Source organism: Maniola hyperantus, chromosome 4 (genome assembly GCF_902806685.2).
Source record: "Maniola hyperantus chromosome 4, iAphHyp1.2, whole genome shotgun sequence".
NCBI lineage: Eukaryota > Metazoa > Arthropoda > Insecta > Lepidoptera > Nymphalidae > Maniola > Maniola hyperantus.
This window is the reverse complement of record NC_048539.1, coordinates 8,720,024-8,746,597: the sequence shown is the minus strand read 5'-3', so window position 1 is coordinate 8,746,597 and position 26,574 is coordinate 8,720,024. Positions and strand designations below refer to the sequence as shown.

Here is a 26,574-nt window from a genome sequence, read left to right as displayed (position 1 = left end):
ATACTTATTTAGTAAAATTAATACAACCTTCAATACAATTTTTCTTGATGAAAAACATCTAGTTACTACAAAGTAGCTTACCTCACGATCAATCGCCCGTAGTGTTTTGGGCGGGACATTCGTTTTATAGTCAAGTAGGTATAATAGTATTAAAAGCACAAACAACTAACAAAGATAACAATACATATTATATTTAACGATAAACAAGTCGTCGTTTGTGGAATTTCAATAACTTCAATTTGACCTTTAAGAAAATTATTATGAGTATTCAAGTTGATAACAATAATTACGAAATGCAAGCAACGTCTTCACAATCTGTTACTGTTGTACTACTTATGAAATATATTTATTTATCTTTCGAGATTTCTTCATTTTCACTAAAGTATTTGTTTTTCGCAGTCTCAAACAAGAGAACGCTCATACTGGTCCCTGTTTCCCTAACCATAAAGTTAAGTAAACTTTTGGGATTTGATAACAATATGTATGGGTGGTCGAACTCTGCCACCTCTCCTTTGTCCATGACAAGAATACGATCTGAGTCCATGATAGTGTTGAGTCGGTGCGCAATGGTTAAAACTGTACACGATGCAAACTGGCGACGAATCGTTGTTTGGATTAAAGCATCAGTTCTGAAAAAGAACAGGAGTTATAGGAATTTGGGTATTGTGACTAGTATTTCTATCTTTTATTATGCAAAGGTGTCAGTGGCTGATGCTTTTTAGGGTTCCATATCTCCTGTGAAAAACTTCTTTGCCTGTATGTCAAGACCCGTCAAGGGAATTAGAACCTATAGGGCACTTCCAGTTGAACTAGAATCATGAAATTGGGCAATTAGCAATATCTTGTACATCTCAGATATAACCGGAAAAATCCGAAAATCGTGAATTTGTGGTTATAGTATCACAAAAAAATAAAAGACACATCACTAGAAATAACTCTTTTTTAAGGTTCCGTAGTAAACAAGGAACTCTTGTTTCGCCATGTCCGTCCGTCTGTCCGTCCGTTAATCTCAGAGACTATTAGTGCTAGAAATCTGTAATTTGGCATGAGTCACGCATGAATCACGCCGACAAAGTGGTGAAATAAAATTGTGATAAATATTTTTTTAGGGTAGGTAGCTCCCCTACATGTACCTAACGTGGGGATGATTTTTTTTCTCGTCTACCCCATAGTGCGGGGTATCGTTGAATAGGTCTTTTAAAAATATTGTGGATGTGGGAACGTCATTTTTCGATTTCTAGATCCGTTTGTAAAATATGATGTTTTAAAGTGCTAATTTTTATTATAGTCAAGTGTCCCCCCCCTTTTATCAGCCAAATGGTAGTAGGTATATAGGAACGTGAAAAAATTCACAGCAGTAGTATATATTATCAATTTTACTAAACTATCATGGCTAGGAAGGGTTCATAGGTTAAGGAGTATGACTACGGAACCCTACACTGCGCGTGGCCCGCCACGCACTTGGCTGGTTTTTATAAGCTAATACACTGGCACTGGCGGTGCAGCAGGTGTCAAAACAGCACAGACATCATATTAGTAATTTATCACTTGACACACGGTAGATCTAAAAACCCACGGTAGGGATTTTCATTCGATTTTCATCAATGGATAGCCTGCTTCTGCGAGAAGATGTAAGTGAATATTTTATAAAGGTTTATTTAGCAAATTGACTGAACTATGATCATGTTCCTCCAGAGTCCAGATAACTAAGATTCACAATAACCAAAAATGGAATTAAAAATAAAACTGAAAATCTGTGGATACTTCAGCTACGTGCGCGATGCGGGGTGGGTCGCTAGTTATTGATATTATTTTACTTAAGTTATTTATAATATTCTACCTAGGTTTATAATAATCTAATCTGTGAACATTACGCGTACTGAATTGAAACAGGCTATTGCGATGACAGCTAATCTAAATCTTGCAAGTGTAATAAAAATTATGAGTCTGACATCACTACCCATATTATAAATGCACAAATGTGTTTGTTTGTTGGTTTATTCTTCAATCACCCCGCAAGGCAGCAACGGGTCGATGTGATTTTTTGCATGATTTCAGTTCCCGAGTTAAGTCCCAGAGAATGACATAGGCTACTTTTTATCCCGGAACTTAAAGAATTGCCACGGGACGTTTAAAAACCTAATTCCACGCGAATGATGTCACGGACATCAGCTAGTGAATTATAAAGCAATGCCAACTACCTACGACTTAGCATGATTGTCGTCAGTTGCAAACTTATTTCGCAATAAAAAAGGAATTATTAATAGAAAAAAAATCTTTGATAATTTTTAAATTGTCTGATCGAATTACTCACTGTGGGTCTACGTTAGCAGTCGCTTCATCCATTACAAGAATTTTGTTAGAGCGAAGTACTGCTCGCGCGAGGCACACCAGCTGACGTTGTCCTACGGAGAAATTGGTTCCACCTTCTGACACGTTGAAATCCAGTGAAGTCACTGCTTCTTTCAGCTCTACCTAATAAAAAGATATTATTATACACCACTGGCTCGTCTTACTATCGTTGAAACTTGTAACACAAATTAATAGGCAGCAACGGACCGCAATTGTATAAGTACCATGCAAGAGTTCCAACTTTAAAGTAATTAACAAAATGTAGCGACCCAAACAACATCATCATCAATCAACTGATAGAGGTCCACTGCAGGACATAGGTCTGTTTTAGTGTAATGTACTTTTACACACGACGGGGAGCCTGAATCCAGCGGCTGCCTGCGACTCATTTGATATCGTTTGTCCAACTAGTGGGGGGTTTTCCTACACTGCACTTTCCGGCACGAGGTCCCCATTCCAGCACCTTGTGACTCCAACACACTCAGCGGGTTGGTTACACCTGGTTTGATAACGTCAAGAAACTCCAAGCATACAGCTCTCTAAATCGCCCCCTGAGTGACTCTAAGCTTTCATATGAGGCCCATAGTTTCACGTTAACATATTCATATAAAAAGGTCAGCTATGGTGCGATCTTCCAATTTATAAATGTTTTTCACGTCATATGGAACAAAAACGCTACCTTAAAACTAGATATAGAATACTCTAGATTGTCCACTTAGTTCAGTATTTTAGTCTAGCCGCTAAAAGTCACCGGAATGAATCAATGAATCATGATCATGCACCAAGACCGCGGAAGATAATTTAATAACTTATTCGAAAAATATAAGAAAACATTTTCAAACATTTTTTTCAGTTTATATTAAAAATCTTGAAGCCCTCGTGATCAAACTTCTAACGAGGAAGTTAACTTACTTGTTCAAGAGCCCTCCAAATTTCATCATCACTATAGAGGAAGAATGGATCCAAGTTGTAACGCAACGTTGCGGAAAAAAGTACGGGTTCTTGAGGAATGATAGATATCTTGGATCTTAAATCCTAAAAATAAAGAACAATCGTCATTATTATCATCAACCAATCACTAGCCCACTATTGAGCACGGGTTTTCTCTCATGAGAAGGGTTTATAATAGCCATCCATCACGCTGCTGACCAAGACCAAGTGCGGATTGGTAGACTTCACACCCGTCGAGATAATTGTGGAGAACTGTCAGAATTGCAGGTTTCCTTGCGATGTTTTCCTTCTCCGTTAAATCAAGTGATACTTAATTTGCTTAACGCGCATAACTAGTTAGAGGTAGGCTGACGTCTTAAGTACTAAAGGCATTCCGGACCAGTGGTAGATGCATCCGACTATTCGAATGTACTTGTAAAAGTTTATTTGAATAAAAAAGATTTTTATTTATTTATTTATTTACTAGGCACAGACCACCACCTATAGACTCCTAATAGACGAACACCCGCGATCGCCAAGCTTAGGCAGTTGCTTAGCATAAAAGTAGGCCCATGCCCGTTCGGTACCCCTCGTCCCTCATTCTGCAAATTGTCTTGATTACGTGACTTTTGAGTCCACTAATCACAACAAAGCATTGTCCCCTGTCCCCGCCAACATTTTACGATTTTGTTTATATGCAAAACCTTGCATATGCGTACTCTTTAGGTTGAATTATTTGTGCTACTGCCTACTAGGCTATCACCGCTTTAGAAACACACAGTTAAGAACATAATAATTATAATATGAGTAAATGGAATCTTATTTTCTACATTCAGACCATAATGCTTTGATTTTACATGAACTTACCTTCTTAGGTATATCGTTAGTATCAACACCATCAATCTTAATGCTCCCTTGGATATTGGCCAGCCTGAAGAGAGCCGAAATCAGCGAAGATTTACCTGCTCCCGTTCTTCCTACGATACCCACCTACAACATAATAAATGGTTAGATTTAGGCCTATTAACAACTCTTGACTACGTATTTATTTAAAACAAAATAAATTAGTGACAAAATTTTGTGTAGACATGCAATTTGAATATTAACGTAAATGTTAGAATAATTATTATTTAGGAGCTGAAATAATTAACCTGCGTAATACACATGCGCTCAACTATAAATACCTACCTTCCATCCACTCTTTATGGTAAAGGTCAAATTTTTGAGAACCGGGGGATCTTCTTCGGCGTACTTGAGACTAACGTTTTCGAATTGCATCTGTCCATCGGAAGGCCAGTTTTCAGGTGGAAGAATCTCTATGAAAAAAACATCAAGCGATTAGTACATAACATTGGTTTGTTGGTTTGTCCTTCAATCACGTCGCAAAGGGAGCAACGGATTAACGTGATTTTTTTTGCAGGAGTATAGTAATTAAAGACCTAGACTACCTAGAGAGTGACATAGGCTTTGGTCCCGGAAAATAAAAGAGTGCCCACGGGATTTTTAAAAACCTAAATCCACGCGGACGAAGTCGTTAGCAGCTAGTATCTTATATTCTTAATCTAGTTACTCTATATATAGTTTCCTCTCAATATTCTCAATAATAATATTAAAATTTTATTACTATACAACATGCAAAATATAGCAGAAAAACTAATCAATCCGTACAAATATGATCAGTCAAAAATATTATTATCTCTGCCAATTCTGGTTATGTATTTCCGAATTTTTCCATCTGCATAAAATATATTCGCGAGGCGAGTAATAAAAATTAACGAAATATAGGTCACAACAAATTGAGCCAAGTGTGTTTCTTTACTGGTGATGAATATTTTGTAAATAGAAATATAAAAAAGGTTATAAAATTTTAAACCTCCGAAAAGTGAAGCGTCACTAATAGGCCATGACACTATTATTATGACCAATTGGTACCCTCAATCAGTACAGGTTTAACAGTACAGTGTTTACTACCAGTAGAGCCTTCTAACAACGAAACATATTTTTTAAATCTTCTTTGCGTAACATTCCTTATTGCTAAAGGTTTTGACCCCCTTTTATTAGTAGTAGGAACTTTATTGGGATAATAATGCGATGGCTTCCCGGAAATAATGATTCGATCCTGAAATTTTTTTCATTGACAGACTAACAGAAAGACGGATGGACAGCGGAGTCTTAGTAATAGGGTCCCGTTGGCACCCTTCGGGTACGGAACCCTGAAAATGATGTTAATCACTAAACTTACTTGCAGTTTCCATATTTTCTTCAGCGGGAAGCACAGAGTACTCGAGCACCCTCTCTACAGAAGTCATTTGAGCGAGCAACTCTGCCGTGACTCGCGCTGCCATTTGCAGCATCATGGTGAGCGCCATGGACTGGCTGACGGCCAGGCCCACGCTGCCCACCGCGACTGATTCCTCTGTACAATTGGGATTTTTAATGTCAGGTAAAAGATGTTATAAAACTACAGATATATGTAGGCAAAACTGACACAGTACGAGCAGAAAATATTGTACACCGATCTTTAGAAAGAGATTGGTTTCGTAGAGTGTTGTCTCTGCCGTTGAGACCAACAAAACGTCACATAGGTATGAATGACGGAGACAACGCTCTACAAAGCCGAAATCTTATTCTAAAGGTCGATGTACAATATTTATTGCCGGCACAATTGTATTTTAAAAAGTGAAGACAAATTCGTGCGCTTGTGTGTGTGACGTGACACACACTCGTAACGACACCGACTACATAGATATTAGCGCAGGGCTGACGTATCTTTTGAAGCCCACGAACGTGCTTCAAAGAAAAAACTACTCATAAGGATAACAAGCGTCACTTATTTGTTACAACTTACAATCCACGAGAATAAATTAATTTATTATGAGGCGGTCCTTAAGATTGGCTTGAATTATTATGATTCTTTAGTTATTTATTGCAGATTAGGTGTGTCAAAGAAATCTTGATGAATATCTATGTATGAATGGATGAATGATAATATGTTTATTTATTCTTGTTACACAAAGTAAATAGTATAATATAAACAATACATAAGCAGTGATAGCCTAGTGGTTGGGACGTCCGCCTTCTAATCGGAGGTCGGGGGTTCGATCCCGGGCACGCACCTCTAACAATATCGGAATTATGTGCGTTTTAATCACAGACGTTTGTTTTAATTAATTAAATATCACTTGCTTTAACGGTGAAGGAAAACATCGTGAGGAAACCTGCATGCCTGAGAGTTCTTCATCATGTTCTCAAAGGTGTGTAAAGTCTACCAATCCGCACATGGCCAGCGTGGTAGACTATGGCCAAAGCCCTTTTCACTCTGAGAGGAGATCCGCGCTCTGTAGTGAGCCGGTGATGGGATGATGAAACAATACATTACTTTATAGCACAAAATATGATGAACTGGACTTATTGTGGACTTTAAATGTTACCTACGCTTACATATTGAATGAATTATTATTATTGAAAAAAAACTAAATCAATTCAATCAATCAATCAATCAATCAGCCTATTTGCGTCCACTGCTGGACATAGGCCTTCCCAAGAGCACGCCACCACACACGATCCTCCGCCTTCCTCATCCACCCACTTCCCGCTATCTTCTTAAGGTCATCAGTCCAGCTGGTTGGAGGTCGTCCCACACTGCGCTTGCTGATACGCGGTCTCCACTCCAGAACACGTCTGCCCCATCGGCCATCGGTTCTGCGGCAGACGTGGCCTGCCCACTGCCACTTCAGCTGGCTAATTCATTGGGCTATGTCGGTCACTCTGGTTCTTCTACGGATTTCCTCGTTACGGATTTTGTCCCTCAGAGAGATACCCAACATAGCCCGCTCCATAGCCCGCTGAGCGACTTTGAACTTGTGGACAAGGCCAACTGTCAGTGTCCACGTCTCAGCGCCATACGTCATCACAGGTAGGACACACTCATTGAAGACTTTCGTCTTTAGGCTTTGGGGTATCGTCGAATTGAAGACTTGACGCAATTTACCAAATGCTGCCCAGCCCAGCTGTATTCTTTTGTCAGCTTCCTTGTCGAAGTTGTTCCTACCAAGCTGTATTACTTGTCCTAGGTAGTTGTATTCTTGAACAACTTCGATGCTGACATTTTCGACAGAGATGGATCTCGGGATAACGTACCCATTAAACATGACTTTCGTTTTGTCCACGTTCATCCCGAGACCTACTCGTCTGGAAGAAGCATTTCTTCAAGGTCTTGCAGCGATTCCGCCAATATAACTATGTCGTCTGCAAATCGCAAGTGTGAGATGTATTCGCCATTGATGTTTATCCCCCGACCGTTCCAGTCCAATACCTTAAAAACATCTTCGAGGGCACAAGTAAACAGTTTCGGGGATATGACATCTCCCTGTCTTACTCCCCTTCGAATGGGAATCGGCTGTGTCTGTTGGTCTTGGACTTGAACGGTCATCGTGGCGGCATCATACAGGGATCTCAACACTGGGATGTAGTGCCAATCGACTTGGCATCGCTGCAGTGAATCCAGTACAGCCCAGGTTTCGATGGAGTCGAAGGCTTTCTCATAGTCCACAAACGCTAGACACAGAGGGAGATTATACTCTTGAGTCTTCTGTATAATCTGCCGTAACGTGTGGATGTGGTCTATGGTGCTGTAACCTTTACGAAACCCAGCTTGTTCCGGAGGTTGGAACTCGTCAAGTCTTCGAGCGAGACGATTCGTAATAACCCTCGAAAACAGTTTATAGATATGGCTCAGAAGTGAAATAGGTCTATAATTTTTAAGTAGGCTCTTGTCTCCTTTTTTGAAGAAGAGTACGGTAACACTTCTGCTCCATTGCCTTGGCGTTAAACCAGTTGTGATAACGGAATTAAAGAGATGTTTCAGTTTATTTAGAACCGGAGATCCTCCTGCTCGCAGGAGCTCTGCTGTAATACCGTCATCACCTGGGGCTTTGTTATTGCGTAGCTGTTCGAGGGCTATACTAATCTCACCCACGTCGATATCCGGGAGGTCATGTGTAGTGGCGCACAAGTCTCGCTCGTTTGTCATCCGCGATTTGGTGAGGTGCGGGTTTTGGTGCATGGGCTGAGTAGAGTCACCCATAAAAGTCTTCGATCTCAGCTAGCACCTCTGGTTTGGAAGTGACGGTTCGGCCGTCTGATGTCCTCAGCTTTGTCAAATGGCTCCTCCCAAGGCTTTTAGCAAATACCTTTGTCCCCTTATTTCTTACGATAGTGTCTTTTATCTCCTGCGTCTTCGAAGAACGCATATCGAAACGTATTCGCTTTTTTATGAGCTTGTTTAGAGCTTGCCGATCTGGCAATGCCAAGGACATCTCTCGTCTTTGTTTCATCAAATCCAGGGTCTCGCTAGAGATCTTAGACGTAGAACTCTTCCTATCTGTTCTACAAAATTTTCCTCCCACTTCGCGAATGACATTAACAAAGTCGTCATATTTCTGATCAACATCATCAGTGGTTTCCAGCAAATTGAATCTGTTCTCCAGCTCTAGTTGGAACTTCTGTGATGTGGTCATGGATAGGTGGTGTTTCGGGCGGAGAGTAAACCTCACCATTTGCCGTCTTTGCAGCTGAAAGTCTATATTAAATCAATTAAGTTGGTTTAAAATTAAATAAAGAATATTAAAATAAACTCACCAAAATCAATCAAAAGGAAAATGGCCAATATGATTCCAAGGTAGATGAGACATAATAAATCCATATATAAACCAAAACAAGAAGAGCCCCCTAGAAATGTATAAAAGGCGCTCGTATTGATATCCTGAAATATAAAAATAGTTATAAGTTTTTAAATGTAAGGCTAGAAAATAGAAATAGTTCATGTAAATTCATTTTCAAAAACCCTTCCTTAGGGGATGTCTACGTCATAATTTAGCTATTTGCATGCCAAATTTCAGCCCGATCCATCCAGTAGTTTGAACCATGCGTTGATAAATCAGTCAGTCAGTCAGCTTTTCCTTTTAAAGATAGACGAAGATATTCTGTATATATTTATAAAGATATAGAAATGTTAACACGCAGATGTCAAAAATGTGTTGATATTAAAATGGGAGACTATTAAAAATTATAATAATTTCATTTCATATGCTTTACTGTTAGGCTAAGTTTTGTTGGGACCATGTATATTTCATTTCGTACCTGAGCATCGTCAAACATCCTGAGTAACCTAAATTGCGAGTTAGAGCTTCGTACTGTAGACAATCCGGCTATCGTTGAATTAATCATACTAAATACAGGACTCTTGGCTGAAAATTAAATATGATAAATGACCATCGACGTAGTGAATAAAAAACCAGCCAAGTGCGAGTCGGACTCGCTCACCAAGAGTTCCGTACTCGCTACTACAGAAGAAGTAAAACGGTAAGAATTACGTTATGCTAACGAACCACAAACCTGACTTTGTTTGTAGAAGTTTATTGTTAATTTCAAAAAAACTATGAAAGTTCGAGCGTTAGTTTTACTTTTTCTGTAAAATATGTATACATAAACTTCTATTGACCATAATTATTTGGATTTTTCCGAAGTACGATTGTAAGGGTTCCGAAGTACGGAACCCTAAAAAACCAAAAATGTAATATTACACGCTTGGGATTCTTTCATAAGGGCACAAATAAAAGGGACCGGTTGGGACAAACAAAAACCAAATATGTATACTAAGTATACAAGCAATTTTATTACTTATCTTTTTCTGCAACTCTGTCCAAGTAAATATAAGTTTTCAAAATTCTAAGAAGATAAAGTTGAAAACTCAAAGCCGACTAGAATCGTCTTAATAAATGCTGAAATATTATAGAAAAATTGTTTTTCTGTCGCTTGTTATATTTTAATGTTTTAGTATTTTTATATTTATGAACTCAAAATTTTCTCTTCTTTCATTTGACACCCCACTCCTCATATTTATTAAAATACTGAAAGACCCACCTCGTCCGTTTCGGTGAAAATCCCGTGGGAACTATTTGATTTTCCGGGATAAAAAGTAGCATCTTCGGAATGCAATCTGTATTCTTTCCTACTAAATACCTACTTTCTGTATTAAATAAATGATGCTCGCAAATTTGTCTATATGGATTTAGGTTTTTTTTAAACCGCGTGGGAGCTATTTAATTTTCAATCATCCGGGATAAAAAGTGACTTAGATGTCTATAACTTGCAATGAACGGAATGTAAGTTATCTAGTTGTACCTTTCGTCAAAACGGTTAAACGGATGGGCCGTTGAAAGCCAGCAGATGGACAGTCAGACAGATAGATGGACGGACAGACAGACAGACACACATTCGTATTTATAATATTAGTATGGATGTTAAAAAAATGCATACATACTAGTACTTTCCAATCTCTTCACAGCCTGCGCCGCGTTTAGATACCATTTAAGAAGAAAAACAAAGATAACTAGCAATATTGCAGTTGGTATCAATGTATAAGGAAGTGCGAGAGCATTCAATACAAGTACACTCGCCACGAATAAGTACATTTGTATTGACTCTAATATACTGCGTGGTAAAATTTCATCCATAGCACCCATGTCCTTCGAAAATCTGTTAAGTACTCGACCTATAAAAAGAAACATATCGTTACTTCTTTTTTACCGATAAAAGACGTCCCAAGCACATCCTTAACGATCCCGATTAACAAAATATGACCAACAATGCACCATAATAATATCTTGTAGGGCAATCTACATCTACAACCTCTGCACCAGCGTCTCATAAATAAAAATATTATATTTAGGTACGTTTTAATATACATTAGATTTATAGATAGACTATCTATCGTTATTATTCGGTAGGTATAATGCTTATTATCTAATAACTTTAATTTATCGTTGATCTAGTAAATTGTTACAGTTAGATAAGACACTCGCTGTTTTAATTTCGTATTTTGCGAGCAATAATTGAGCTAAAAAATATAGAAACTTATTGTACAGCTTACCTGAAGGATTTGTATCAAAAAACCTCATAACGGCTGCAATTAAATTCTTAAACATAACGTCGTGGAGGTTTTGTGAGGCACGCATGGTCATCATAACGAAACCAGCAATTCGTACGTTAGTCATGATTATTATGAACAGTACCGCGCCACCATAGATCCAAAGGTACTGTCCTGTGGTAAGGGGTCCCATTTTTGTGTCTAGACTCGTATCTATGGAATTTTTTTTATATTATGTAATCAAAATTCATATAGTAGATCTACATTTTTATCTAGAACAGTTTTAAGCAAACTTCAAGGTTTGAAAGTATACCTAACGAAACTGATAGTAAAAAAAAAGATTCCGACGAATTGAGAACCTTCTCCTTTTTTTGGAGTCGGTTAAAATACCTATTGATAGTAAAATACGTAAGTATTATAGATATGAAATAAGCAAAGGGCGAAATTTCGTTTTTTATTGGGTCTGTAAATATTTTTATATGTTATTAATAGGAAACTTACCAGGCATTACACCGGGTGGTAGTGATAGTTCGTAGTCGTCAACTTGGTTTGTCCTAAGTAATAAGAAATTTATTTATCTACGTGAAAAATTACATGTATCCATACTAATGTAAAATGCGAAAGTATGTATGTCTATTTATCTGCTAGCTTTTCATGAGCTATCTATTAAATAGTTTTGGACGAAATTTCGTAAAGAGATAGCTTGCATCTTATATCAAATAGTTCCCACGGGATCTTTGAAAAATCTAAATCCACGTAGATGCAGTCGCGGGCATCATACAGTATATAATAATTTTGTTTATGGAAAACTATGAACCTAGCATTCATACAAAGGTTTATTAGGTTTTAATTTCGGTTAGGTATATTTATAAAGGATTAGTTAAACCACAAAATACCTACGAGTATGAATAATACTGTGAAGCTTTTTGTTAATGAAATCGAATAGTAAAAATACACGAAATTCTAAACAAGTTGCACGAAAACATTGTAGGTATAGTAATTAGTAGTAGAATAGTTTCTCTCAAGATACCTATGCGAAATCAGGGCTGGTTGCTAGTAATGAAACAAAATTCTCACCAGTAACTCAGCCAGTAGTCAGAAAACGTTGCTCCGAACTGCGTTACCAGTACCGCAAAAACAGCCAAAAAAACAACAAGCCAGGAATTGACAGACGCCAAATAATGGCGTATGACCTCCCACTTTAGATTCCCTTTAGCCCTTTCCTCTGCAGCCATAATCTGTTCCTTTTCTTCCTTCGGGTTCTCGTTACTCCTGACTGATACTTTTGATATTGTATGTTCTAATTTTGGTCTGTTGTTATCCTAAAAAAATATTCGTTATCATGACGCCATATATTTGAAAAAAAAATCTAATCTTTGTGCTTGGTTTTTAGATTTATTCTATTTATTTGGAAATCTTTACATGCTAAATAAACAAACATTATTTTAATTTTAACTGCAACATGCAAGCTCAGACGACAAGTAACTATGACATCGTAGATTTAAATCATATCTAGATAGAAATACCTAATATTGTGAGAAATACCTAATATAAAGAAATGGGCGGTTTCAGTATAATGCGACATGTTAATGACATAATATGTAATAATGTGTCGGAACCTTTACTGCCGTACGCTAAAGTTCAACGCCTTGTTATCTTCTTACAGCAACAATAATAATATTATTGAAAGGTAGTGTAACAAAACAATATTGCATATATGATTAAAAATATATTACGTTTAGAAAACGGCCAGAACATCGTCTGGGACCTATTTCATCCGATAAAAATATTTATCTGTCTGTCAATCCATCTCTCCATCTGATGCTAAGGTACCTATGCGTTCGCGCATTGTTCATCTGATTGAGTTAAAACTTTGAACAGTTGTTATTGAATATAACTACAAATAAATAGATAATAATTATTGTTATCACTCAAACGTGCAATAGTAAACTGGTTATTACCGCTTCAGTTTTTCCTTCTTCAGTTTCTTTGACTTCTGATACCAATGACGAGAATTCCACTTCCGATTTTAAGTCTTCATAAGAGCCCATGTTTTTTATTGAACCCTATTGACAGAGAATACTATTTTATAAAACCCAATAAGTTCTATGTTTACTATATCCTCGAAGATTATGTTTCAAGCATTAGATACCTACTGAACATCCTGCCTGCCGCCAGTATTTTAAATCGTTTAGGATTCATCATCAATATCAGCATCGCTATCTCAGCAGCAGCAGGTCTCCTCTCAGAACGAGAAGGTTTAGGATTAGGAAATCCGAATGGTTATTGGACTGTTTTATTGCATACCCACTCCAAGCCCTAGTTTACACTTCGTTCGGGAGAAAATAATAATTATCCTCGATTTAAGTCATACCTATTTAATATGCTTAAATAATATTTTTTTATTAAAAAAAATTCAATCCGAACAGGCAACATCTTTTTAAATCTCAGTCACTATTTTAAAGAATACAGTTTTCGCGAAGTTATAATATGTTTATGCTCACCTCTTTCAAAACAACAATGAAATCTGCAGACTTGAGAAAATGTACTTGATGCGTGACGAGGATTCGCGTCCGTCCGCTTAAATACTTCTGTATACATCTTTCAAATAACTGGCGACCGACGTTTGCATCCACCGCCGATAATGGATCATCTAATAAATATATGTCAGCCTGAAATATTTAAATACATAAGGTCTGCTTTAGTTTTGAACTCCTGATACGCAATGTCGTTATCAGGAATTCAACCGCCGCCGCCGCGCCGCTGCTTTTGTATCGCCATTCACCCGTTTCTAATTTTGAACTCATAAAAGCTGAATTTTATATACTAGACTAGATTTAGGTTTTTTAAATGTCTATGTCCTTCCTCGGGATGTAAGCTAACTTTGTACCAAATTTCATCAAAATCAGTTGAACTGTTTGGCCGTGAAAAGTTAGCAGACAGACAGACACACTTTCGCATTTATAATATTAGTACTTATGGCTATGGATGTTATTTGGAGAACTATCAGAAGCTGTTTTCTCAGAAGCTAGACAGTTTCGATAGTTTCTTACATCTTGCCAGACAAGCTGAAATAGGTGCGAGTGGGAGACAAAACTATACTCATCATCATCATTATGATCAACCTATAGCCGGCTCACTACAGAGCACGGGTCTCTTCTCAGTATGAGAAGGGATTGGCTCCACCACGTTGGCCAAGTGGTCAATATACACATACAATAGCCGATTTTCAAATTCAGGCTCACCATTGATCCTGTTTAATATGTGCACATTGTTGCATACGGTTGGTGAATCTGTCTTCGTCATTATTTTGTTTTGTACTTGTATGTAATTTCTGCGTATCTGCGCTATTTTTAAGGTTAAATATTTTACTTTTTTGTGTGTGTGTATGTGTATGTCTTATATAATAACGATGACGTCATTCTTCAAAAAGGATAAAAATAAACATTTTAAAACCACTAAGAATAAAAATGAACCACGAACTTGTTGCAAAGTTTAATACCGAGCGCATGACATAATATTATAAGTTCGCCACGCACCACCTGCCATGTTACACAGCTCGGAACTGCAGCTGGTCTGACATCGCACATATTGACTTTCATGAACTTCATATGCCAGACTAATATGCTAAACTTAACCTGCATAATATGTTGCAATTTATTACATTTATGATAAATTTGCTGATGCCCGCAACTTCGTCCACTTGGATCTAGGTTTGTAAAAATCCCGTGGGAACTCTTTGATTTTCCGGGATAAAAAGTAGCCTATTTCACTCTCTTGATCTTTAACTATATCCAAACAAAATTCACATCATCGATCTAATGCTAAGTTGGAGCGTGATTAGGTATAGGCATGCAATGGATAGGTAGTGATATAAATTATGAAAATTATCCAGGTAGGTATCTGGGTGGATTACCCAACAGCAAAATTTACGCGGCACGGATGAACTCGATGGTGCAGAACGTTACTTGCTACACAGCTCTAATACTTTTTTAGGTTAATCAGGTAGTTACCTATATATACGAGGCAATAAAAATTTCTTGATTAGGACTTCAGTTTAGGAAAACAAACGTTAAATTAAAAGGCCTGAATTTATCATTTCGATAGCTGTCCTCACAAAAATTTTCAGTGTTATTTCCCTCATAAAACAATAAACTACTAGATATTTAGGTTTATGGCTATTTTAATTTTAATTATGAATATTAATAATGTATTAACACTTTAAAAGGGAGTTTATGTAGTCGACCCATAATATGTATGTATGGCCGCGATTATCTCAAAGAGCCAATTTTGTTTTTTTTTACTATCATAATTCACATACTTTCAGGGAGGTTTTAGTACTTATGCAATACACCTAGGTTTGTATCATTCTTATGTACGAATACTTTCTTGTTCTCTTGTTCTCTTGCTTTTGCCAACCCCCAATTCCCCCCCCCCCCCCCGCCCCTTTTTTGATCTAAAAATAATTATCGATTTTTTTTTGATTCGAATAATGTTGGGTGCTACTATTATATACAACTATTCCAAATTTCATATCGATAACTTTAATAGTTACTGAAATAATCGACTGTGACAAACGGACGGAGAAAGTCACACCATAAGGATTCCATTTTCACCATTTTCGTACGGAACCCTAGAAATGAGGTAATAAGAAATTAAAAATTTCACGTACCTCTCTATAGACAGCTCTAGCTAAGTTAATTCTGGCTCTTTGCCCCCCTGACAATGATACGCCGCGCTCTCCCACTAACGACAGATCGCCATACGGGAACTGCTTGAAATCTGGCGCCAAAGAACACGCTCGACACACCTAAAATGTAAGTGCACATTTTCGTGTGAAAATACCTTCATTTTTATTTTTTTAATTCATTATCAAATCAAAATACATACAAATAAAAGCTTAAACTTAAAACACCGAAAAAACCACAGAGGTTTGTCCTCGGTGAAAGAGGTTTGACCTACAGACCATTCACTATAACTTGTCCCCTGACGTTATGTTGGCACCACTGCAAACCGCACAATAATGAACCCAAAGTTCTAGAAAATAAAGCAAATAAAGCACCGGTGCCAATATGACGGGAGGGGACAAGTTATAGTGAACGATCTGTCTGTTCAGCAGTGGAAGTCCAAGGGTAACGCAGCGACCTTATTATTACCACTCTCATACAAACTAATTATTTTTACCAAAAAACAGTACCTACCTAAGCTGTGATAACCTAGTGGTTCGGACGACCGCCTCGGGAGGTCTAGGGGTTCGATCCCGAGCGCACCACCTCTAACTTTTCGGAGTTTATTAAAAACTAGCTGATGCCCACGACTACGTTCGCGTGGATTTAGTTTTTTAAGAATCCCGAGGGAAGTCTTAGATTTTCCGGGATAAAAAGTAGCCTATGTCATTTACCAGATCTTTAACTATAACCATGCAAAAAATCACGTCGACCCGATGTTGCATTGCGACGTGATCGAAGGACAAACCAACAAATCAATTAACCAACAAAAACACACACTTTTGCATTAATAATAAGGGTAGTGATAAGGATAGTGATATCACTTGCTTTAACAGTGAAGAAAAACATCTTGAGGAAACCTGCATGCCTGAGAATGTTCTCAAAGGTGTGTAACGTCTGCCAAACAACATTTGGCCAGCATTAGCATGTTGGCAACGTTACTCATCTTAAAATTCCCTCATGCGGTTAAAGAAGTTTTCACTCCAATAATATATAATTTACTTACCTCCTTATATCTTTCTACTTCATAGGGTAGTCCAAATAATATGTTTTCGCGCACAGTCGCCGGGAAGAGCCACGAGTCTTGACAAGCATACGACATACTCCCTTTCACGTTCAACTGGCCGCCACTTATTGGCATTTCGCGCAGAAGTACTTGCAGCAACGAAGACTATAATCCAAACAACTGATTAGTTGAAAGTCGCTCAGCGTGCTATGGAGCGAGCTATGTTGGGTATCACTCTCAGAGATAAAATCCGAAACGAGGAAATTCGCAGAAGAACAAAAGTGACCGACATAGCTCAAAGGATTAGCAAGCTGAAGTGGCAATGGGCAGGTCATGTCTATCGCAGAACCGACGGCCGATGGGGCAGACGTGTTCTGGAGTGTAGACCGCGTACCGGTAAGCGCAGTGTGGGACGACCTCGAGCCCGCTGGACCGATGACCTGAAGAAGGTGGTGGGGAACGGGTGGATGAGAAAGGCTGAGGACCGTGTTTGGTGGCGCGCTCCTGGAAAGGCCTATGTCCCAGCAGTGGACGCAAACAGGCTGATGTGTGAAGTCTGCGAATCCACACTGGGCGGTAGAACATAACCAAATTCTGAGAGGAGATCCCGTTTTCATTAGTGCGGCGGCGATGTGTTGATCATGATGATGCTGATGACTGAAAACTTTGGCGGATTTTGCTATCAAAGGCGCAAATAGGCAAATCAGTCAATTGTAACTTCTAAGAAATCTTAGCGGGCCTAAATTGTATCCAAGTTGTACATCTAGCGGTTTGATCTGTACGTTGATATGTCAGTCAGTTTTTCTTTTTAACTGATCAAAAAAGGCAAAGGGTTTCAAGTTGATGCATATATTATTTTATGTACGAGAACCAGTATAGTAAGAAGATCGATAAAATAATAGTGCGATTATAATAATGTATTGTTTTATTTAATGGTGAAAATATTGCTCATACTTACTTTTCCTGAGCCAACAGACCCGACAATAGCACATAATTTGCCTTTCCGTATGTTCATTGTAATATTTTTTAGCGTCATTTCATCCGATTTAGTCCAAGTAGCGCTAACATTGGTTAACTCCACAGTGTATTCGCCCACTGTGGGTGATCGCGAACCAACTGTAAAAAATCAACGTGAATTTGTAAATCTTTCCTATTAAGCTAATCTAAATAATATATAAAAGGAAAAGGTGACTGACTGATTGACTAACAGACTGACTGACTGATCTATCAACGCACAGCTTAAACTACTGGACGGATCGGGCTGAAATTTGGCATGCAGATAGCTATTATGACGTAGGCATCCGCTAAGAAAGGATTTTAGAAAATTCAACCCCTAAGGGGATGAAATAGGGGTTTGAAATTTGTGTAGTCCACGCGGACCAAGTCGCGAGCATAAGCTAGTTTAGGTATAATTCGCTAAAGCAAATAAAACTGTAACAGCCCTTTCACACGGCGTCCAGTTATATGTAGGATTCCGTTTTCTGCAGGATCCCGTTTGATGGCGTATGTGTTTATATGCTAGCGAGCATCCTGCATGCGGGATGCTCGTGTGAACGCTAGCATACAAACACATTCGCCATCAAACGGGATCCTGCAGAAAACGGGATCCTGCAAAAAACTGGACTGCCGTGTGAAAGGGGCGTAAGATTCAACGTGCAGAGGATGCCCTAAGGTCGGAGTGAAACAGGCGTAGAGTGTGTCTTGGGGACTCCGCGTGGTAATGGAGCGTATATTAATTATTGCTTGTTTTTCCTACATAATGTGTATAGTTACGGGAGGGTGCACTAGTCATATACCTACTTAGTGCATGCTACATGACGTATCGTTATGATAATTTTTTTTGGTGGACATACACAATTAGGCTGATTCCTTGCGCATCAAGAACCATCGCAAGGAAAGGCATGTTTCTATCAAACATTTTAATATACTTCTCTTTTAATATTCCTTAACTGAAACATATGCGAGTTATAATTAGAACTTTGTTATTATTGTATTCAATAGGCATAATGTTGATCACCTCATTAAATTTTCCTAATAACAAATTCTTATAAATAACTATGCCTGGCACGCAACGAGACTCGCGCTCAGTGAGCTCACCTATTTGCCAGAAAACTTGCAAGCAACTGTGAAAATTTCAACTCAATCGGATGCCCGAACTTATAACTAACGAACACACAGCACAAACAATTATTATTATAGGTATATGTAAGCAGTAAGATAATAAACTTAAGAATTGATTCAAAATCAATTCTAATACTAATTACCAATCGAGGGTCTAGGTAGCTTTTCCATAGTAGAATATTTCCTCACTACTATCGAATTAGTTCCAATTGTTGATTGTTTGCCGTTGAAAGTTATAGGAATTAATGGCTTATTAGCATTCGTTATTAAAGATAAATCTTCTCTTTCATCTGTATAAAGAAAAAAATTACCTAAGTTCATTAAAGCAAGCAAGCAAATGAAATAAAGTAAGCTGTTTTTTTCGAAATCTGCATTGCCGTGGAGAAATGTTTGGGAAAGGAGTACCTAGCTATCGCTCTCTTGTGTAATAGGGATGTGAACTTTTTGTTTAAGGTGACGCAGGACGCTCGACCGAAATTGGCAGCGCACGTGGGTAACATGTTTGCTTTTCATTTGACATTGTATGAGAAAGGTGAGAGGCACGATGATTTTCCCAGAAATCAAGCTTGCGAAAAGGGTTTAGGGAAAGTATTTTTGAGAAAAAACTACTGAATTTATGTTTGTAAAGTAAAGTTATTTCAACTAATGAATAAATAAACTATGTCTAATGATATTTTTTTTTTAGAATTTTCATATCCCTAATCTTATTTATTTACGCCCAAAGTTGTCATAAATTTAGTGTTAAAATAGGAATCTTTTGAGGCTCGTAACTTTTAAATCAATATTTTTTTCAATGTTTCATATATCAATAAACCTAGATAAAGACGAGATAAATCGATATAATTCTTAGTTTTGTGCGTACAATATCGAATATTGTTGTATTTTCCCTCCTACGTTTGTATGAAGAAAGCACTGAAGTGAGTTCCCTTAAGGTCAAAATACTCGCTCAGTATGCGAGCTTCTATTAAATACTGGAATGTGACGTCACAATGATTTGACGTGTTATTTTTTTATATAATCGATAATTTAAAATGGTTATTACACTTAAAACTGACAAAGGACGTGGATTTTATCTATTTTGGAAGACTCTCTATTTAAGTAATAAGTAGGCAACATCCTTATTGTGTAAGTATTTGGTAAAACAATCTCAAACCTTAGATGGAAATTTTGAAATGAGATTTTAAAAATTAATGTAATAAGCATCTTACAGGTCGTAACAAAGTCTTTACAATATTCAGGAGCAATCCCCCTGTTTTTATTTATAACGGTAAACAAATCTGATTGGTTTTTCAATTCTGTATTAGTAGGTACTCACCCATTATTAGAACTTTCTGAATACGGCCTAAAGATACGTTCAATTCAGACAAACTGGCTATAGCTAGTGGTAAAATAAATGTCAAATTGATCTGCACTATTCCAAGAAACACTTTGACTGGATATATCTGAAAAAATATTTGACTGAGGCGCAAACACGTGCACGGTATTGTGGTGTGTTGCAATACAATCCAGCGCGACAGCAGCCGCACGGTATTGTGGTGTGTTGCAATACAATTCAGCGCGACAGCAGCCGCGGTGCACTTAGTAAAGGTGCAGTGTGTAAAACTCCATAAAAATGTATAACTTAGATCGCTTTCTGTTGCGTCACAACAAAACAACACGATAATGAGTTCGTGCCTTTATATTTTTTACTGAAGTAGAGTATATTACAGAGCACTTATCCACACTAGCCTTGAAATCATAATATCATATCGACCATTGTTTACCAGAAAACTGAACTTTAGTAAAATCTTGATACCAGAGCTATTCGTTCTGATTCATCTCCTGAGTTATTAAAGGAGCGGGGGGCCAACAAATTCCTGAGAGGCCGGCAACGCATCGTCAGTTCCTCTGGTGCTGCAAATGTTCATGGACGGCTTTTTATCAACACATAAAAGATTATACTGAATGCTCTGAACAACATACAACCCCTCGTTATATGTTATGTTGAGCAATAATATTACGTGGATCTCTCGGCTTCCGTTTTTCTCGCCACATATATACGACATGTAAATTATAGGCAGCTATAAATCACTGACAGGTCGAGCTGGCAATAGGGTTGCACACCCGCACAGCGTCCGCGCTAACTTGGTGCGGGCGACCGCAGGTGACGTGCGGGTATGCGTGGCGTGTCCCAGTCTCATAACCCTGATTGCCATCTCTACCTGTCGCGTAATTTAGGTAGGCATGCTTTAGCATCTTCAAGTGCGTTCCACTGACAATGCGCTGCATCGTTAGTTGGCGGCGGCATTTATAATAGGTACCTATGATACCCATATTATAAATATGAAAGTGTGTTTGTTTGTTGGTTTGTTTGTCTTTCAATCACGCCGCAACGGAGTAATGAATCGACGTGATTTTTTTGTATGAATATAGTTAAAGACCTGGAGAGTGGCATAGTCTACTTTTTATACCGGAAAATCAAAAATCAAAGAAAATCCCGCGGAGTTTAAAAAAAACGAAATCCACGCGGATGAAGTCGCGAGCACCAGCTAGTTATTTCATAAACGGTAGTCTGTTCATTTTTTTTATCTATTTTGATAACCCGTTGGTGGGTCTATTAATTAGTTAATAATGATTTTAAAATTCCTCTTTAACGAGGTATCACTCAAACACTTCGGCCTATTTTTTTCGAATCTCACTTGTCATGTCTCTACTCTAGATGTAGAGATATAAATACCTAGTACCTATACGTACCGTGAAAATTTTTTTTTGTTTAAATTTTTAATTATGTAATCGGTGTGCTAAATTTCAACTCTACAGTTCTTATCTACCCTATAGTTTATTTTTAACATAGCTGTGTCACAGACAGACGGACAGATGACAAAACTACCTATACCGGTTACTTGTTTCACTACGGAATCCTGAAAAGATGGAAAGATAGGAACATACCAGATCAGCTCTCAGCAATGTCCCTGACAGAATAATTGTCAACGATGTAATGAACAATGTGCTCCTCTCGGCGTACATCATGAAGCCCAGAAACACGCTGCGCACGAATATAGATTTCCTTAGCGCCGCCAGCTCGAAAGCTCTAACGACTTTCACGACCTGCTCGAAAGACTTCTCCCAAGCGTACATCTTAATCACCTAAAAATAATTTGAAATGTCGTCATCAATTCAATTCAATTCAATTCCCAATTATTGTAATTCAATTCAATTCCCATATACGTGTTTCAACTGGGCACCGATTGTTTGGATCGCCAGTGTCCCGCCTTAGGCATTTTGAGGGTGGAGTGGCTTAGTTGTGACAGTGTATATCAGTTGAAGCAACGTTGACCCAGCTATCAGTGACTGAATAAGTGATAGGCTTCGGAGGTCTTAACATTAGATATCCTTTCTTCATACCTCGGAAGCTAAAGCCATCGCGTCGGTCCCGTACTTTATTACCATTAAAATTACAGATATATAGTTATTTATGATAGTATAAGTGGAGTATCATTTCCAAGAGACTATCAGGGATGCATGCATACCACTTATACATAAGTTGTGGAACAAACCTGAATTCCTTTTATAATTTCCCCCATCAACTTGATACGCTTGTCTGTTCTTTGCGCGACTACTCGTCTTATTACACCAGTTAATTTTGTCAGAACGGCTAAAAAGCAACATAATATTATTAAAGTAACGTTTTGACTTCACATCATTATCACGAATCACGATCAACCCACCGCCGGCTCACTACAAAGCACGGGTCTAGAATGAGCAGGGTTTTGGCCATACATTCTACCACGCTAGCCAAGTGTGGATTGGCAGACTTCACACACTTTGAGAACGAAAGTATTTAAAACGCTCAGAACTCCGAAAAGTTAGAGGTGCGTCCCGGGATCGAACCTCCGACCTTCGATCAGGAGGCGGATGTCCTAACCACTAGGCTATCACAGCTTCACAGAGTTATCTAGTTTAAATAATAATTGATATGAGTATTACCTTGTATAGGAAGTATAAACAGAATAACTCCAAACAGACCGACGAATGGAGCATATCCTGCGGCGTCATACAGAAAGTACATCACAACAGCTAGCTGCAACGGCACTAGCCATATGTAGTGCAAAAACATAAACGCCATGTCGAAACGAGCAACATCGTTTGACAACAGATTCACCAGTTTTCCAGCTGCAACTTCGTTTATAGACAATTGACTCATGCGAAGCACCTTAAATAAAGTAAACAGTTAGACGACACATTAAACTCACGCAAGACTCGCGTATATTATGCGTGTATGAATTTTAATACTTTGAAAAAAAAGTGCAAATATTAGTTTGTGTTTATGTAGAGGGCAATCTCCGGAACCATTGCACCTATTTGTAAACTCTTTCACTATCTGAAAGAAACATTATTTCAATAAACGTAGGCCATAACATAATATTATGTAGGAATAGTATATATATTTCAAATTCCATCAGCGAACACAGAATATATTATAATAGTACTATACGTACAGAAGTTGCACGCACTCCTTTGTTAATTAACTACTTGTAGCCTACATAATAATTAGGTATGTATTATTAAATAGATAAATCACGCATGGTAAATTAAACTTTATCGCTGCGCACGTATTGCTTTTCATCTTTTCCCCTTGCTACGTCACGGGCGGCAATGCTTTTTTGCCTTAGGGCTGATATATCTAGATTTCAAATTGGTAAGGTAGGTACTAAGTTGCGGTACTTACGCTGAATATAATAATAATCGACTCTATTTTCGCCATCTGCGAGTTCTGTGACGCTTAAGGGCGTTTGTGCACTCATTTGGGCTGTCATTCTAAATGATCATGTCACTTGATTCATAATATTTATACGGATCCGTCAAAATATGAATCAAATAAGTGCAACGCGCACGTACATTTTGTATGACGGCCACTTTAAATCGTAGGTACGTATTTTTACGAAAACGAATACGAATCCACAACGCAACTTGCAAGGTCATTCGTCGCGAAACGCGATGTTTCGCTCGGACAGTAAAAAAACAACAGTACGCAACAACAAGTAAGTAAACAACAGAGTAGTGTAAACAAGAAGTAAACCCGAAATAAGATTCCGAACATAAAATAATGTGATCCTATCCTACTTAGTCAAAATCTTGTAAACTTAACCAACGTAACGTAACTAAAACAAAGTTTATATTTCGGTATTCTTGGTTAAAACTTAATAGGTACTTTCCTATAGGTTTAAATTATTACAATAGACAAGTAGGTAGGTACCTATAGGTAGGTAAGTACCTACTCCAATATTTTTTTTAAAGTTAATTACAAGTCAGCCCATGACTGCAATCACACCTTGTGGTAATTGATGATGCAGTCTAAGATAGACGCAGACTAACTTGGAAGGGGTAGGTCATTTTATTAAATCCATACCCCTTGTCAGTTTCTACGCGGCATCGTACTGGAACGCTAAATACACCGAGGAGTAAACCAATAGTCTGTGGCTAAAACGCTTGGCAGCACGGCTTTGCCGAAAGGGTGGTAACTAGCCACGGCCGTAGCATCCAACCAGGCTGGACCAGAGACAATTTAGAAATGATAAATTCCCAAATGATTCCTGCCGGGAATTGCGAAAAATGCTCCTCCTCAAAATAAGATCTTTTGTAACAATGTCCTTATTCGTAGGATACGACATTTCCATCTGCGATTCTTTGAAGCTACGTTTGACACTTTGTTGTTTGTGTCAAACCTAAAGTTAAAAAACACAAAATGTGAAAAAAAAACCACAGACCTTTCTATATATGAGAGATGAGCACGCTATCTTCATTTTCAAACTAAATCGATTCACAAATAAGGTGTTATGATGCTGCGAGAAGGCACTAATCATGTTGAGTACTAACATGCCGATAGCATAAAATCCAGCATCTCTGCGGGTTATCGTTTGGGCAGGATTGGCAGACCAGTATGACAAGAGCTCGGAGAAAAGTAACGGTTGTACAGTCCTGTCAAATATATTTTATTTATTCATTTAAACATCTTTTTTGCTTAAAACTATGACAAAGAATAAAAAATACAGGATAGACTTAAAAACAAAGGGCTACCTTATCACTACAGTGATCTCTTCCAGGCCACCCATACTTAAGAACTTATAGAACTGAGATGGGGAGTCGCAGTGTATTTACACATACATAGGTATACATAAACATACACTCTAATAAGTACATACTTTAAATTTTTACATATACAAATATATATTTGTCAATAAATAATATAATTGATTAGGTAATACATAGTTGTACCTACATATTATACTTAAATGACAGATACTGTTTCTTGACACAATTTTTGTGGATGGCTAGCGATTTGGACCGTCTTATTTCAACCGGAAGCGCGTTACACAGCGAGGCCGCTTTTATTGTGTATTTTATGTATAAAATCCATATTATAAATATATATTTAGAGTCTCGATAGCTCAACGGTTAAAGGAGCGGACTGAAAACCGAAAGGTCGCTGGTTCAAATCCTACCCGTTGCACTATTGTCGTACCTACTCCTAGCACAAGATTTACGCTTAATTGGAATATTAGTCAGCAATTAACTTGGCTAATATTCTTGTTAAAAAATAATAATGCGAAAGCGTGTCTGTCTGTCCGTCTGTCTGTCTGCCTGTCTGCTTGTTTTTCACGGGGGAACAGTTTAATTGATTTTGATGAAATTTGGTACAGAGTTAGCTTACATCCCGGGGAAGGACATAGGCTACCTTTTATCCCAGAAATTTAAAGAGTTCCCATAGGATTTTTAAAAACATACATCCACGCGGAAGAAGTCGCGGGAATCATCTAGTGTACTTATAAAGTCCGACCAATTAATCTCATGCCTAATGTGTTTGCGATGATTGTAAATGATGTAATAATTACATCATACGCATATAAAAATCTCGAAGCCGATTAAAACCAAACCTCCCCTATTATTAACACGAGTTTGCAATAAAAGCGTCCAACTAAAATTGAAAAATAGTAATGGAAAGTGCAATCCCCAAGGAATTAAAAATGTCAATCGACTACATATTTTGATGTTCGATAAATTTAATTACGAGAAAAATAATATTATCTATCAAATACTAGATGGGTGTCTGTTATTAAATTATTATATTGGTCACCTGTTTCAAACTTACTGCTTAAATACATCGGTGTTATACATGCTGTTTATAATCAAATATAATATTATGGTCTAAGATCCCGTATTAGAAATATCTTACCTCATCTGTTATTTAATCGTGATAAAGAATATAATATGTATTATGCTAGATAATATTGTATAGATTTATACATCGCGAATAGGTGGCCTAGCGAAATCACGTGCCAATGGTGCTAAACAGTAAAAAAAATTAAATGTAATCGGTCAACTTCCCTGATTTAGTTATTTATGAAAATCGAGCATCAGCTGAGATAATAGTATACCCCAAGGAGTTGAAAAATAAAGATTGCCTACTTTCCCGTCTGCGCAACTATGAGGTTGCCAGGTATAAAGTGATAAGTAAGCGTTATTAATAT

General features: G+C 37.8%; 1 protein-coding gene across 1 annotated transcript in view; it reads right to left on the bottom strand.

Moving 5' to 3' along the window:
• Positions 1-26,574, bottom strand: part of LOC117997046 (uncharacterized) — a 66,415-nt gene continuing 39,841 nt past the window's right edge. Inside the window, exons 18-40 of the mRNA XM_034985218.2 lie at positions 24,814-25,024; positions 23,033-23,258; positions 22,603-22,700; positions 21,995-22,192; positions 20,382-20,508; positions 19,210-19,356; positions 17,904-18,061; positions 16,946-17,110; positions 15,885-16,022; positions 13,717-13,884; positions 13,174-13,278; positions 12,290-12,534; positions 11,714-11,766; positions 11,216-11,425; positions 10,607-10,837; positions 9,424-9,530; positions 8,923-9,046; positions 5,525-5,698; positions 4,471-4,598; positions 4,150-4,272; positions 3,265-3,387; positions 2,315-2,475; positions 1-629 (exon numbers count right to left, since the gene is read on the bottom strand). Coding sequence (XP_034841109.2) covers positions 347-629; positions 2,315-2,475; positions 3,265-3,387; positions 4,150-4,272; positions 4,471-4,598; positions 5,525-5,698; positions 8,923-9,046; positions 9,424-9,530; positions 10,607-10,837; positions 11,216-11,425; positions 11,714-11,766; positions 12,290-12,534; positions 13,174-13,278; positions 13,717-13,884; positions 15,885-16,022; positions 16,946-17,110; positions 17,904-18,061; positions 19,210-19,356; positions 20,382-20,508; positions 21,995-22,192; positions 22,603-22,700; positions 23,033-23,258; positions 24,814-25,024 — 3,703 coding nt within the window. The 3' untranslated portion in view covers positions 1-346. The remainder of the gene's footprint in view (positions 630-2,314; positions 2,476-3,264; positions 3,388-4,149; positions 4,273-4,470; positions 4,599-5,524; positions 5,699-8,922; positions 9,047-9,423; positions 9,531-10,606; positions 10,838-11,215; positions 11,426-11,713; positions 11,767-12,289; positions 12,535-13,173; positions 13,279-13,716; positions 13,885-15,884; positions 16,023-16,945; positions 17,111-17,903; positions 18,062-19,209; positions 19,357-20,381; positions 20,509-21,994; positions 22,193-22,602; positions 22,701-23,032; positions 23,259-24,813; positions 25,025-26,574) is intronic.